At 53.7% G+C, this 14,469-nt stretch overlaps 1 protein-coding gene across 1 annotated transcript in view; it reads right to left on the reverse strand.

The window, feature by feature from the left end:
• Positions 1-2,332: 2,332 nt before the first annotated feature.
• ADCY5 (adenylate cyclase 5) overlaps positions 2,333-14,469 on the reverse strand; it is a 163,798-nt gene continuing 151,661 nt past the window's right edge. The window contains exons 18-21 of the mRNA XM_025375624.1: positions 11,206-11,469; positions 9,847-10,051; positions 6,763-6,887; positions 2,333-4,811 (exon numbers count right to left, since the gene is read on the reverse strand). Of these exons, the coding sequence (XP_025231409.1) occupies positions 4,683-4,811; positions 6,763-6,887; positions 9,847-10,051; positions 11,206-11,469 (723 nt within the window). The 3' untranslated portion in view covers positions 2,333-4,682. The remainder of the gene's footprint in view (positions 4,812-6,762; positions 6,888-9,846; positions 10,052-11,205; positions 11,470-14,469) is intronic.

Consider the following 14,469-nt stretch of genomic DNA (forward strand, 5'->3'; position numbering starts at 1 on the left):
TCATCGGATCTCATTTCATCTATTGTTAACCTTGACGAGTGGCGAGCCCACTGTTTCTGCCAAGCTCTTCAGTACCCAGCTAGATGGGCACCCTGAACAGAAGTGCTTCTGGGCTAGTGCCATAGGGACTGCTCTGAGTACCAGGGTGGCCTCAGGCAAGGCTCCGGTCTTTTCTCGAATGGCTTCCCAGGCCTGAGGAGGCACAGGTGAGAAAACGTATGTGGAAGCTCTCTACACACCGTGAAGTTCATCCAAATGGAGCGGGATGGTCTCTGGTCTGCTGTGCCCACCCCCTCCCCAACCCATAAATAACAGCAGCCCTTCCAACTCTCCTTCTGATCCCGTGCTCAGTGTTGGGGGCCTTGCGGTGGGCAGCCAGGGCCAGCATGGCCAAGCCCTGTCAGTTCCCTTCCCTCTGAAGGTGAACTGGACAGCATTTGTTCTCTGTAGTGTGTGATTTGGATTTAGACAAATTCAAAAACTGCCGGATTTCAGAGCGTGTTTGTCACTGCCGTTGTCGTTCTCTTGTTCAGGCAGCAGTGAGAATCTGCTCAGCACTTGTGAGCACTATATGCTGAAATGCCTGAGAAGGCTTTCCTCCCTGCAGGGCCCTGGGCTCAGCACCTTTTTCAGGCTCCAGGAAGCTCATATCCCGCTGATGGACGGCTCGTGGTCATCGCAGCACTATGGAAAACCCGCAGCTCCTGGCATCATTTACAAGCCATTCAGGTAATTTCGCTTTTGGAAAAGTTCTGTGAACGTATTTCTAACTTTTGTCTTAAGAGTAACGTGGCTAGCTGGTGAATATTTATTTCCAGCCTCTCCAATGCACCAGGATTCACTGTCTTCCCACTGATTAGCTGCTACACTCAAAGCATCACCATGCTGGCTGAAGTCTGGTCTTGGTTTTAGTGATGTCTGCTGTCAGTGGGCGTTAAAGTGGTGTTCAAAACTCACCCCACCTATCAAAAGCATCTTTTCAAATAAACGGTTAATTCGTATTCTAGATATGAATATGCCTTTGGAAAAAAGTAGACCCTCGTAAGGGAAGAACAAGTAAGTTCTCTGGGACTAGCTCAGTGGGGATGGGGTTGGAAAGGGCTTTGGAAGGTTTTGAGTTGCATTTCCTTGGCGTCTACACGGCGGTTTCATGGAGGCTGCCTGAGGGCCTAGCCTCTACTGGCCACAGCAGAGTGGACGTTGTTTAGGAGCTGAGGTTCCCACTTAGGCCAATTGGCCCCTAAAGTTTGAACATGTAATCATTCGGCCTCCTTTTCTAATGAATGTACTCCAGCGTGAAAACTTCTCAGAGTTAAAGTCACACCTCAATAAAATGGCATCTTTCACCAGGCACGTTGAAGTCCTAATGATGTCTACCTTCTTTGGAGCAGGAGGCCACATGCCCAAGACTGTCACATCTATGTCCCCACATGAATATTGGTCAGTGAAGCTGTGAAATATTTCACTTCTGCCTTTATTTATACCTGTGTTCAACTTCACGTGAGCAACCCCCTCTGAATTTCTTTCCTTAACCCAAATATAACCTGGCATTTGATGGCACAGCAGGCAGGAAGTGCTGACAGGGGCCCCTGCCTCCCCTACCACCTCTCCCTTCCTCTCAGTGGGGAGAGGAGTCCTAGGCCTGCAGGAGATGCCCTGCATGGGGTTTGATGGCAGACAGGCCTGCTCTGAAACTCATCTCTGTTCATTACCAGCTGTGTGGCCTTAGGCAAATAACTCAACCTCTCTGTGCCTCAGTTCCTTCATCGGTACGATTAAATGCAATAATGTTTGTATGGCGCATATCCCAGTGTGGCATACAGAGAGTGCCATCATTATTAGCTATGCAGGTCAAATCGGTTCACTTCTGGCCTGCAGCTTGTCCGCACTCACCTGCTTGGGTCCTTTACATTATCTGTGTTCCATGCCTGTGTTTTCACCTTTCTTTCTCGTGGCATATAAACATGTTTGGCTCATCTGTTTAGAGCATCCTTCCCTGGACCTGGTCTTTTCTGTTCTGATGCTGGATTTTGTATCCCCTTCACTCCTGGTCCCTACTCAGCCCTTGTTCCTCAGCCTCCTGTCCTGGGTGCACCTGCTCCCCAGCCCCATACACTGACTCTTGCTACGGTCACTAGTGTTCTCCCACTGGCCGCCACAAGGACCGCAGTCTTCAGCCAACATTATCTCTATAGCAAGGTGCTGTCCCCTGCTCAGGGGAGTTCTCTGCCCTCTGTGACTCCCCTCCCCAGCACCCCGAAGGCTGGGTGCACTGTTCTTCACACCAGGGCCAGGGCCCCCTGGCCCAAGCTGCAAATCAGACCAGGACACATTACCAGTGAAAGTGTTTAATAGTTAAATTATTTAAATAGACTTTTCAATTTCCATGGGAAATCATAATCGTATCTGTTTTTGCAAGAGTAGGAATAAAAAGAGTGCACACCCCTTAGAGGGAACGAAGAGCTAGCACTGCACCTGCACGCTGTCACCAGTCACTGCTGGGATGAGAGAGGGGTCCCCATGGGGCCGGGAGGCCATGACCATGGGGGAACACGGGATGAACTCAGCACACACACTTTACTCAGGTTGGAAGCAGAACGAAAACCCAACACCACTGGCGGGCGATGTGGAGGGGCAGGGAACTTGAGAACAACAGCTGGAAGAAAGCGGGCCTCCAGCCCTCGACGGCAGGATGGCAATGCAGAACTCAAAGGATGGAGCAGCAGAAGCACGGGACAGACTCAGGCTTGGCAGTTTTGGGTCCGCACACTTTGTTTCTCAGAGCTGTGTTCGAATTGTGGTGGGATTAGTGTGCGGCGAGGGGAGGGTGGTGCTAGAGCCCAGTGAGAGGTGGTGCAGGTGGATATCAAAGTCACATTGTGGCAGCTGGCACAGAGCCACCGCCTCATCGCCTCCAAGCTCATGTTGGAGGTGAGGATCATTCTAACCTGAGAAGCAATGGGAAGATTTGGGCATGGGCCCTAAGGAGTCCATCAAATTCTGTGGTAGAGTATCATTTTCCAAATGCCTTCCTCATAGCTTATAAAAATAGTATTTTTTTCTTGGTATATTTAACTGCCTCCTCCCGATAAAACAAAATTCCTGCTAGCTTTCCCTGTGGACTCTAAAGCTGGGCTCTACCCATTCCTCTGCCTGGTTTGCCGGTGGAGGTCAAGGCCACTCCCTTTCCTCAAACCTGAGGGCTGCACATTGCAACCCTGTCTGAGTGCGACCCTGTCTGAGTGAACAGCTCCCAGAAGAGCCACCTGCACCTTGGCCAACTGAGTAGGCCAGGGAGGCTTGGCTTTCTTGCCCCAGCCTGCAAAGCACCTGGCCTTCTGTAAGCACTCCAGAATCCGGGGGAGCCGCCTCTGTAAGCAGCAAACGTCTGAAATCTCAGGGCGTGGAGGGTGGAGGGCGCCACACTGCCTGCCTCAGGATGAGGTTGCTTCCCTTGGTTCCAGCTCAGCCTGGGATGGGAAAGCAGCTTTTTGTTTTCTTATCATTCCGTCTGCGTTTTGCTTAGGGGAAGCAGGGTGTGTGCATGTGTGTACACACGTGTGCGTGTGTCAGAGAAAGATGGGGCAATGTGTCCATGCATCCTCCTCCTTAAGCTGAGCATATGGTACCCCAAAAGCACACACCCACTGCTCTGGTGGTACCTGCGAAAACCCAAAACTGCCAAATCTGAAAGGAGGGAAACGCATCCTGTGTGAGACCAGTTCCACAGCATGAACACACGCACATATACACCAGTACATACGCCAACATACGCACAGTACAAATGAGCACACGCCTCGCTGTGCACGGCTGTTTTCTAATATAGAGAATTTACAAAATATAGAATTTGGCATATCTGTGAGATCTCCAAGGCTTTCAATAATACAAAATAAAAAATACAAAAAAGACAAGTGGGGATCCCTGCCCTCCCCCCGAGTGGCGTCCTCGTTTGCTTGTGGGTCTCTTACACGCATACAACTAGCATAGTCTAAAGAAGGGCACGGAGAACTTGTTTTGTTTTATTTAATAAATATTTTTCTCAGAATCACCACTCCTTGCTTGGCGTCCTCTTGCCTCCCCCTCATAATTAGTTCTGTTTCCCTCCTAGGGCACTGTCTGTGTGCGTGGAGGTGTGGGCAGAGGACCACGATGAAGGCCACAGTCCCTCCAAAGCCAGCACTCCTGCCCCAAAGCCCCTGCAGGCGCAGGGTGGCGGCCTCTCTGTCTGAAGTTTAAAGGCTCACATAGAAAAGCAGACCCCTGGGGTCCCTAGGCTCCCCCAGGCCAGAGTCGAGCCCGTCTACCCCCAGCTGAGTCGGAGGCCCCTCCCTCAGCCCTGCCCTTGTCCGGGCCGCGCCACACACACATTCCCACGGCTCCTTTCCACCTGTGCAGCAGCACCTGTTAGAAAACTCAAGCTTCAGACCCAGTCTAGCAGAGTCTTCTACAGAGGGAAACATCTTTGGTCAGCTGGGTGCTCGCAGGACGCTGGCACCCCAGGGCCTGGGACGGAGGCCGCTGCCCACCAGCAAAGGCAGCAGCTGCTCTGGAGTCCAAGTGGAAAATCTCAACAGCGCAGCCCTGCGGGCTGGAGCATGGCTTCCCCGCCACCCCCGGCACACAGAGAAGCTGCTTCCGTGACTCTGGAGGCCAGGCTGCCTGGCACCATTGGCCAACAGCTGCTAACTGAGCGGGGGCCCTCCATTGAGGAAGTAGGTCATCATCTCGCCTTTGCCCTTGACCTTGACCACGCCCCGGCACTCCAGTTGGTACGTGTTGGCGGCCAGCACCTGGTACATGTCCGTGGTGACCTGTGGGGGAAAAGGAGGAGAGGGGACAAGCCACTGATGGCCTTGGCCATGAACTGCTGTGGGGTAGAACCACCTCTGACTGCCCAGCGCTGCTGCCACCCCTGACACAGAAGGAGGGGGCAGCTGCCCCACTGTGGCGCTCTCAGAAAGTGACAGCAGCTCACCGTGGAAGGGATCCTAAGAAAAGAGTGATGCCAGCTCTCACCCTCAGCACCTGTTCGTGCCAGGCACTGTGACGGGCAGCTTGCGTGTGCTGCTTCAGTGCCACTCAGTGTGGCCTGTGGTCCATGGACTGACTGCCCTGAGTCCAGGGAAGTTCAGGAGTGGAGAGTAAGGGCGGGGGAGCTTTCACAGCCATCTGACCCGGCTGCAGCCCGTCTCCAAGGGTGTCCCCGGTGCGCTGTACAAAAGCATCCCTCCGTGACAGATCAGCATGATTTTTAAAAGCTGTTTTTCACCACAGGTCGTTTGAGAGCCTTTGCTTATCTCACTGCATCTTCCTGTGAGGTGACTACTATTATTACCCTCAGGCTCAGAGCATCTAAGTCACGTGCCTGAGGTTACACACTTAATAAACGGCAGGGCCTGGGTTTAGGTCCAGGTCTTGTTACCTGGCTCTGCTTTAGCTTTTGGAACAAAGAAGGGAGCTCACTGATGGCTTCATTAATTTCACTATCCCATTGCTGGGTGAAAGAGGAGAGTGGCGGGGGACAGGTGTGGGGAGTGGCAGCACGGCCAGTGCCTCCTGTGATGATCCAAGAGCCGTTTGTGAGCGTCATCAGAGCTCCCCACCCCAGCCACGCTGCAAGCCCGCTGCTAGGAGCACCAGGGGGCAGGGGCGGGAGTGCTGGGTGGGCTGCTGAGAGGGACCCCACTGTGTTACTAGCTGCAGTTCCTGTGTGGCAAAGCCCCACGCAAGGTAAGGTGCTGGGTCATTGTGGTGGCTGCTGTCCCTTGCACCTGTCCCGGAATGGGCTGGAAGCCTTGGAAACACACATGCCTCTCGCTCCTATCTCTAGGCCCATCCCGCTGCCCTCCTCAGCAGGAGGAGGTGAGAAAGGGCCATCAAGGCCAGGCCCCTTGGCCAGCTTCCACACCCCAGCCGGGTCAGCTTCCACACCCCAGCTGGGTCAGGCTGAGTGGACCAGGACTGTGCTTGGGGTCAGGCTCTTTATTCAGAGGCCCTGTGGGGGAGAGAAGTTGGGACATTTAAGCAGTATCATCAGTGTTGGCAAAAGGCCTTAGAAGCAGCACAGTTAGCACCTGGAAAAACTGAGGCCAGGCGAGCTGACTTCCCAGAGCCTCACACAGAACTGTGGGTGAGGGCCTTGCAGGGTACTACTGCCCAGAGCAATGCCTCTGCCATCAGACTACAGCAGGGAATCAAGGAAGGCTCGAGAAAAAGCAGCAGCTGAAGAACAGCAGGCCTGGAAACCACAAGCCCAGCTTGCAAAGGAGGGAGCAAGGGGAAAAGGCCTCTGAGTCTCTGGCCAGGGCCCTTGGCTGCTGGGGCTGGGGGAGGCACCATCCCAGGGCCAGCAGCCTCCACTGGCTCTCCTGAGCCAGGCCAGGAATGCTGCAGGCTCAATGGGTAAGACCTGCTCCCTGCAGACATCTTTGTATCCTCTCTGTGTGCCTGGGCTAGAAGGCACTGGGGCCTGCATGTGCACTCTCAGCTCCGCCTCTACAATCAGATCCACTCCCAACAGCCCCCAATCCCTTCCATGCCCAGTAGAGGGCTCTGCAGAAGCCTGAAGATCTGTCCAAGGTGCTGAGGGCCTGAAACACAATTGTGTTCTCCAAGCTTCCAAGCGTCAACAGCCCCAACACCCTTGAATCTGGCTGCAGAGATTCTGAGTGGGAACTTTGGGTGGCCTGTCCTGAAGACCTCTCGGTGTCAGACACAGGCCCTCCCATGGGGGTGAGGGGTGGTGGATTCTCCTGCACTCACCTGGATGCGGTCAGGTACACCAGTGCTGTCCATGCGGCTGGCCACGTTCACGGTATTGCCCCAGATGTCGTACTGAGGCTTTCGTGCCCCTATCACCCCGGCCACCACGGGGCCGATGTTGAGCCCTGCAGGGGAGAGGAATCAGCCACACTCATCAGGTTAGGACTGACACACGTCTGGCTTGACCTCGCCACCATCTCTCTCTCCACATGCCACAGGTCCTGACTCCCAGCCTGAGACACCCATGGGCCTCCAGGCCCAAGGCCGTGCTTAACCCTGCAGCCTCCCGCTTCTCTGCTCCTATCAAATGCCTGTGAATGCAAGACACAAGGAGCCTGCACCTGTGTCCTGGACACCCCTCAACCAGGAGCGCCCTCTTCAAGGCCTCCTGTATAATGCAGTTGCCTTTCCCTAATCCTCTTCCTCTTGTAGCCATTTAGGCTCAACCTATCAGACTGGCTGTCTCCCTCTTCCTCATTTTTCTGTTTCTTTCCTCGCTATTCTCACTCTTAGATCCTGGCCAACTCGTCGCCCTGTGCCAGTCTCCTCTCTCCGAGTACTCCTGCTCCCCCGCCTCTGAGCTGGGGCAGGCACACTGCAGCGACCAAGCTCCAGCCACCACTTCGGCTCTCCTCCGCCCACCTTCCCAATCCCACCCAAGGCAATGCTGAGCGTCACTGCCTCTGAGCCTTCGCTGAGCTGCTTCTCTCTCCTGAGGCGTTCTCTTTCCTCCTCCCCAGGCTAAATCCTGCCCCCACGTATCTGGTTCAACTGATATTCTCTAGACATTTCCTGTCCTGTCTCCAGGCATGGGGCATTCCTTTCTATGTAACCTGCCGGTATCATACTGTCCTCACTAAGCACCACTGTTGCCTGTTTCTTGTATGTGAAGGGCACGACTGAAAACACAGCAGAAGCTCCAAACTAGGCCCCTGGTGACCCTCACTTGGTCAGCAATGCCATCAGTCCTCAGGACTTCCTTCCATGACCCTCCTCATCAGTCCTTCCAAGCCACAGGCAGCTTTATACCCCATGTGCCATCACCAGGCTGGACTGTCCATCTTGCTGACTGGACTGAGCCCTGATGGCTTCTATATCCCAAAGCCACGCCACCCAGGGAAGATAGGCCTGAGTCTGTAGGAAGGGAGCTGCCACACAGGCTCCCAGCTGCCTGCCCGGCTCCTTATCTACCTCTTGGCAGATTCTACACTCAGTCCCCAGGCCTGGTCCAATCAAGGAGTTGAGGCTTTTCAAAAACACACACTGGGAGAAAAACGCAAACCAAAGCAGGCGGACAAAACACAAACCAAAGCAGGATGGGGTGAAAGGAAAACAAGAATGTCAGTGTTACACAAGACCAAGAGTGTATGACGTTAATGCAAAAATGTAGGCTGCACATCACTTAAAGCGAACTCCCAGCTGGCTGTCTCGGGGCCTCCAGCAGCCAGTGCAGGATGCAAACCTGGCCAAGCCCACAAAGCACTGTGCCTATGGGATACAGCAAGCCAGCTGGCCCAGGGAAAGCCCGATTCCTGACACTCTGGCTGCAACAAAATGTCTCCTAAGGACACGAATGATCACAATACTGGTTTTTAGTCATCCAATATTTCGGTATAATGTGTTAATTTTCAGAATTGAAATGCCCGTATTTTTGTGGGTGATAATTGTGATTTTTAAAACTTTGAAATCTGAATCACTGATGGTTTGAAACATACCCAGGGAGTTGATAATGCATTAAATGGCGAATAGAACAAAGGCCTGCTCGTTCAGAAAGCATTCTTTACCTCCACAGACCTCAGGAGGAGCAACACTCCACTGCGTCAGCTTTCTATTGCAAGACCAACTTGTGCGCCATCAGACTGTACACCCTCGGTAAGATCCATTCTAAGGACAAACAAACTGCAGAAATGCCTCGAGCTTTGTGGAACGAGTTCAGAGCTGGCATTCCACAGTCATTTTATGGACACAGGAGGGTGGAACACACGGGGCAGTGTGTACCTGGGTTTTCATTGTACCATTTTTTCAACTCTTCTCTAGAGTTGAAACTTGTCAAAATGAAAGGTTAGGGGTAATGAAACAAAACTGACTTAGAAAAAAAAAGAAAAATACATATGTTTTTGGTTCAAAGACTTTCTGAGCAAGAATATGGTCATGACTATTTTGAAACTGATTCAGGACCTCTGTCGGACGCCACAGAGGCATTGGCACAGCCCCTCCAGAGCCATCCAACCAAGGCGAGGCACGTGACAAAGGAGTCCAGGCAGATCCAGGGCTCTGACCTATCACAGGCTTCTCACCGTTTCTTTCCCTGGTTTGTGTGGATGAGCAGCTGCTGGAAGATTTTGCTCCCCACCTCGACTCAACAATAACCCTACTTGAAACTTGTGTAAAAAGAGTAAAAAGTTACTCTTTTTAAAAAGTCAGAATAGAATCATTTCACAGTCACTATCACATGATTCTTTGAATGTTATTTTTTTCAAACTGTTTCACTTTATTTTGCTAACGATTTTGCAGCTTACATGTTTAATGTTCTAAATTTGCAAATTTAATGACTGGTAACATGTTTATGCATTTTGTATTTAAAATGTATCCAGTATTTGATTTTACTGTTTTCCATTTTTACTGAATGAATGTGGAATACTTTTAAATAAAACAATGCTGTTAGGTCAGTATTACTTGAAATAAATGGGACTGCCATCTGCCCGTGCTGCGACCACCAGAAGGCCCCATGTCCTCGGCACAGAGTACCCCCCACAAAGCCCTTCGAGCAGGCACAGCCTGGGCCCCACCAGGCCATCCCTGCATCTGAGTGAGGTGGGAACTCACCAAGGGGTGTCCTGCCCATGTGGCCCTCATGTCAAAAGGCAGCAGAGGCATCGCCAGGCTCTGGGCGGGTTCCACTGTGAGTGACCCATGCCTGCCCCCACCTACTAAGGGCAGGGAACACGCCACATCAGCCTCAGCTGCCCCTGACCTTCTACCTTGGGACCACAATGGTGGATGCGGGCTGGGGTATGGGGGAGCTCCTGCCAGCCCTCCTCCTGACTGCACCCTGGGCTCAGCACTGCCGGGGGCCCCACTCACCGATCTTCATCTGGAAGTTGTTGAAAGAGTGCTCATTGATGTACTTCATCTGGTCCATCAGCTTCATGGCAAAGTCGGCCAGTGCCTTGATGTGGGTCTTGCCCACCTTGTCATAGGTGGAGTCGTTGAGGCCGGAGGCAGCCATGTAGGTGCTGCCGATGGTCTTGATCTTCTCCAGCTGCCGGAACCGATCCTCGCTGATGATCTGGATGAAAGAGGCCAAACCTGGGTCACCCTCAACCCTGGGACACCGAGGGCCACAGGGAGGGACAGAGGATGTGCAGAGAAGTGCAGCAGCATGGCCCTTCATGTGTCCCCTCTTCACACAGTGGGCCTGTCTCCACCCTCATCAGTGTAATGCTTGCAACGCTCCTGACACAGCCAGGCCCCTCCACACTCTCACCCGCCGGACAGTGCCTGCGGGCTACCTGCCCACCCTCATGCCAAGAGCCCTGAAGACAAGGTCACTGGTCACCTCTGAATCTCTTGTCTCCTCTTCAACAAGCTCACGCCCCCATCCCACCCAGGGAAACCTCCATTTGTCCAGCAGGACACTCTTTCCCTACCCCTGGCCTCAGCCCTCCTAGAAGCCTTCCCAGACTCAATTCAGCCAAATCCCATCACTCCACTGCCCCAGGAGTCTCGCAGGCTGTTCCCAACACTGCCTGGCCCAGCTCCATCGTCTTGCTCCTCTCTGCGCCCTGTGTCCAGGCCATGCCAGCCCGCTGGGGTGGCCCCTCTGACACCGATGACTCAGGAGCTCCCGGGGGCGAGACTGCGCTACAGGGCTCCGCATCCCCAGTTCCTCCACACGCCGGGTGCTCAACAGGGGTATGAGAAGGAAATGAAAGAATGCCTCAATTTGGCCTCCACTGCTCAGGGCCTCGCATCTTTGTCCTGCCTCCTCCCTTAGCCGAGGGACTCCTCCTTCCTTTGGTTCTCTCAAAGCCCTGGGTCCTGACACTGAGTTGTCCCAGGCCCTGGGGCCCCGTGCCCCCTTGACGGCGTGAGAGGAATGGCAGTCAGCGAGCCAGTCAGGCGGCCGCCAAAGGCTAAGTTCAAATAGTGTGGGCTGAAACCCCAGCTCTGCCACTTACTGGCAGTGACCTTAGGCCAGACACTTGAAGTCTGTCGGCCTCAGTTTCCTCATCTGTCACATGATGATGAGACAGGCCATGTGTCCAAGGTGCCCATTGCAGCACCTGGGGACATAGTCAGGTTCCTGCCGGTAGAGCTCTCATCATCACTGTTTATGTCAGGATGGTAGAAGGGGACGCCAGGTCTCTTCACATCCCTCCCACACCAGGGACCTGTAGGCCCCTCCCAGGAACACAGCCTGACCCAGGCCCCACTGTGCACCTCATCAAAGTCAGCGATGATCTCATTGAGTAGCCGCAGGCACTCGACACCCTCGTTGTTGGCCTCCAGCTCAACGTAGAACTCGGAGAAGTTGGCGATGGAGGCGAACATGACCGCCACGCACTCACAGGACTGATAGTAGAGCTCATCGTTGCGCCGCTCGCGGGCCAGGAAGTGAGCGGCCACATCCTTGGGCAGGATGTTGTGCAGCAGCCGCCGGTTGTAGGCCTGCAGCTCCTCCATCTCCTCCTTCTCCTCTGTGGCCTGGGAGAAAAAGACTGCAAGTCACCCAGATGCCAGCGCGAGCCCAGGTGTTGGCCCCTCCACCTCCTCCTCTCCATGGCCCGGAGAAAAAGCACCAGTCACGCAAATGCCAACTCGTGCCCAGGATGTTGGCAAGTACCGCTGTCTCTCCTCCTCCCTCTGCTGTTTCCACTTCCAGGTTTTCTCCAAAGAGCAGGACTTCAACAATCAGAAAAGACATTTCTGAGCATTGAACTCTCTGCCGGCCTCTCTGGGGATGCTGAGCCTGCAGGGGGGAGCCCCGAGCAGGAACAGGCCTGGAGGCGAGGCTGCAAGGATCCTGTCTGCCAAAGGCCAGAACCAGGCTGGAGGGGAAAAGAATCCAAAACACAGCCCACACAGCCCTCCAGCTCCGCGGTGCTCCTCCACTGTTCATTACCTTAATTGACGGACCTGTGGGGGAAAACAGCCCAAAGCCCTGCCCAATGTCCCTGCCTCCCAGGAGGGCAGACTTGCCCCAGAGCCAGGTGCAGCCAGGAGGAGCAAGTGCCATGAGGGACCCCCTGGGATGAGGATGGGACATCACCAGTGACTTTAGTTTACCCCCCAGTTTGGGTCCTGGGTCTGTGCAGTGGGATTTTGTGGTCACCTACCCTCCAGGTTAAAGGATAGTGCAGATCCCTTGCGTCAAGAAGCCAGTAGTGCCCTACAAGGTGCTGAAGGGAAGAGGTGTCACACACTGAGGTGTGGCAAGGAATCATCTAACAAGAGTCTTCATGAGACACTGCATTGTAGTGGTCAGCTGGCTTCCTCACCCGTGGGGGCAGATAACATGGCCCCCTTTAACTGGGAGTGACCGTGTTGGCAAAACCAACCAGGAGAAGATCATTAATTAGCATAGCCACTTTGAAAAGTCTGGCTGGCCCACTTGGGCTTTTCCTAACTAAATGAAGACACCTTTCTGCTTGGCTGCAAGTAGAATCTATAGCAGGACCAGGACTGACTCTCAGGACCTTGGCTGTCCCTGTGGGTGGTGGCTGTCCATGGGGAAGGAGCTGGCGTCCCTTTCCAAGGCTTCAGGACCTGGGTCCAGCAGGGAGGAAGAGCTCCCAGGGCAGAAGATCCAGGACCCCAAGGCTCAACGGCCAGCCCTGCCCCTAAGGTGAATGGGCTCCTGACTGTGCTGCCTATGGCCTGGTGGCCTCTGGAGTCCCTGGGAATGTGGCTGTGAGGACAGGGATCAGCCCGAGGGGTCCTGGATGCTAAAGGGCCCCGCCTTCCACCACCACCCACAGAGGTGCGGGGAGTCAGCTTGTCTGTGCTATCTTCTTGCCCAGTCTTCCTGCCCAGGTAACCTAAGCTCCTGGGAGGCAGAAATGCCCCTCCCCATGAATAAGGCTACCTGTGTCTGGCTCTGAAACAGCTGTGCCCATGGGAGAAGGCTGGGGGCGGGGGACATTCCTGTGCTTCTTCTCACAGGCTGTCCCATGGAGGAGCCCGGCAGTCAGTTAATTTGCCTCTGAAAATGCACCACACTAGATAGTCCTGCTCCTACCTCTGCTGAGACACATGCCTGGGGGCCCAGGGTTGCCAGGAGCACTGCAGCTCCTTTGATGCACCCTGCAGGTGGCAGACAGCATCAGCCCAAAGTGTCAGACAGAATGGAGGTGGAGGCTGGGGGCAGGGCTGCTAGAGCAGGCTCCTGCTGGGGGCAAAGTCAATCCCCAGGGCCAGGCCAGTTGCTACGGCCACCTCTGCAAACTCCACCTCAGCACAGGTGGGCACCTGCCAATGGAGCCAACTACTTCTGGGGCTGGGCCCTGGCAGGGTCCAGAAAGGTTCAGGGGGCTACAGCCTCTTGGTGGCCCCACTAAGGTCAATGCTGGAGGAAGGGACAAGAGCAGGCTCTCCTGAGAACTCAGACCCTGCAGTTAGGCCAGGAGGGGGCCAGGTGGGGACCTGGCAGGTCAGAGTGTATTCCTTGTGCAGGTGCTTCAAGAATGCTGAGGAGTCCACCTACCAGCCAACTGTACAGGGGCTGCTGGAGCCAGTCTGGGGGTGGGGCAGGTACTATCACTCACCCATCCCAAGGGCCTGCTTTCTGGCGTTTCTTTATTTGTATTTATGTGCTGTTGGCTCCCTCTCCCAAAATCCCAGGGGAAGAATGGGAGAATGAGGGAACTGCTGGAAAACTTCAGGGAGAGAGGTTGCCACAGGCTGGCAGATAGACACAGGCTCACTCACACATTCCTACACACACACACATGCACACACACTCATGTGCATGTGTGTACACACAGAAGGGGAGAGGGTGGTGGGGGTCACGACTGAGCAAATAAACACATATATGAAAGATAATGGGAGGGGACTTTCTCATTGCCAGAAATGACATTGCAAGCATGGAAAAGGGAAGGCTGGGAAGAAGCCTGAGGTATTGGATTAAAATGGGAGATAGTGGTATGAACTCAGGATTATTAAAAGAAGATCTATACAGATGGATACTGAAGTAGTATAGATACATATGTACACACGTTTCCACATATGTTTCCACACTTACATATCTTTCTTAGCGTTGTCCATGGAGAGGACCTACAAGCAGCGAGCACACCAAGCACTCAGACCTTGGTTTCTAAACACCACTCTCTACTATAAAGAATGAGGGAGGGCTCTTTGAAGAAATCAGATTCCTGGGCTGCAGCAGGGAAAGCACAAGATTACCCTGAGATCGTTTGTGTTATAAAGTCAGGAAAAGCTCAAAGCGTGATGGAGACCTGTCAGATAACACAGACAACAACTTGAAATGCACATGGGCCAAACCTAGGACAATTTGAGTATTAAAATAGTGAAGGTTGCAGATGATAACCCACTGGATTACATGGGAATCTGTGAGTCTAGGCTGAGGTAGAGAAGTGAATAAATAAGCAAATCAATGGAGGAGGAGGGACAGCTCTTCTGTGTAGTAGAATGCCAACCAGCAAGTCCAGAAGGAATGGTGGACACTGGGCATTGCTATCGGGCATT

The sequence above is a fragment of the Theropithecus gelada genome, chromosome 2 (assembly GCF_003255815.1).
Source record: "Theropithecus gelada isolate Dixy chromosome 2, Tgel_1.0, whole genome shotgun sequence".
NCBI lineage: Eukaryota > Metazoa > Chordata > Mammalia > Primates > Cercopithecidae > Theropithecus > Theropithecus gelada.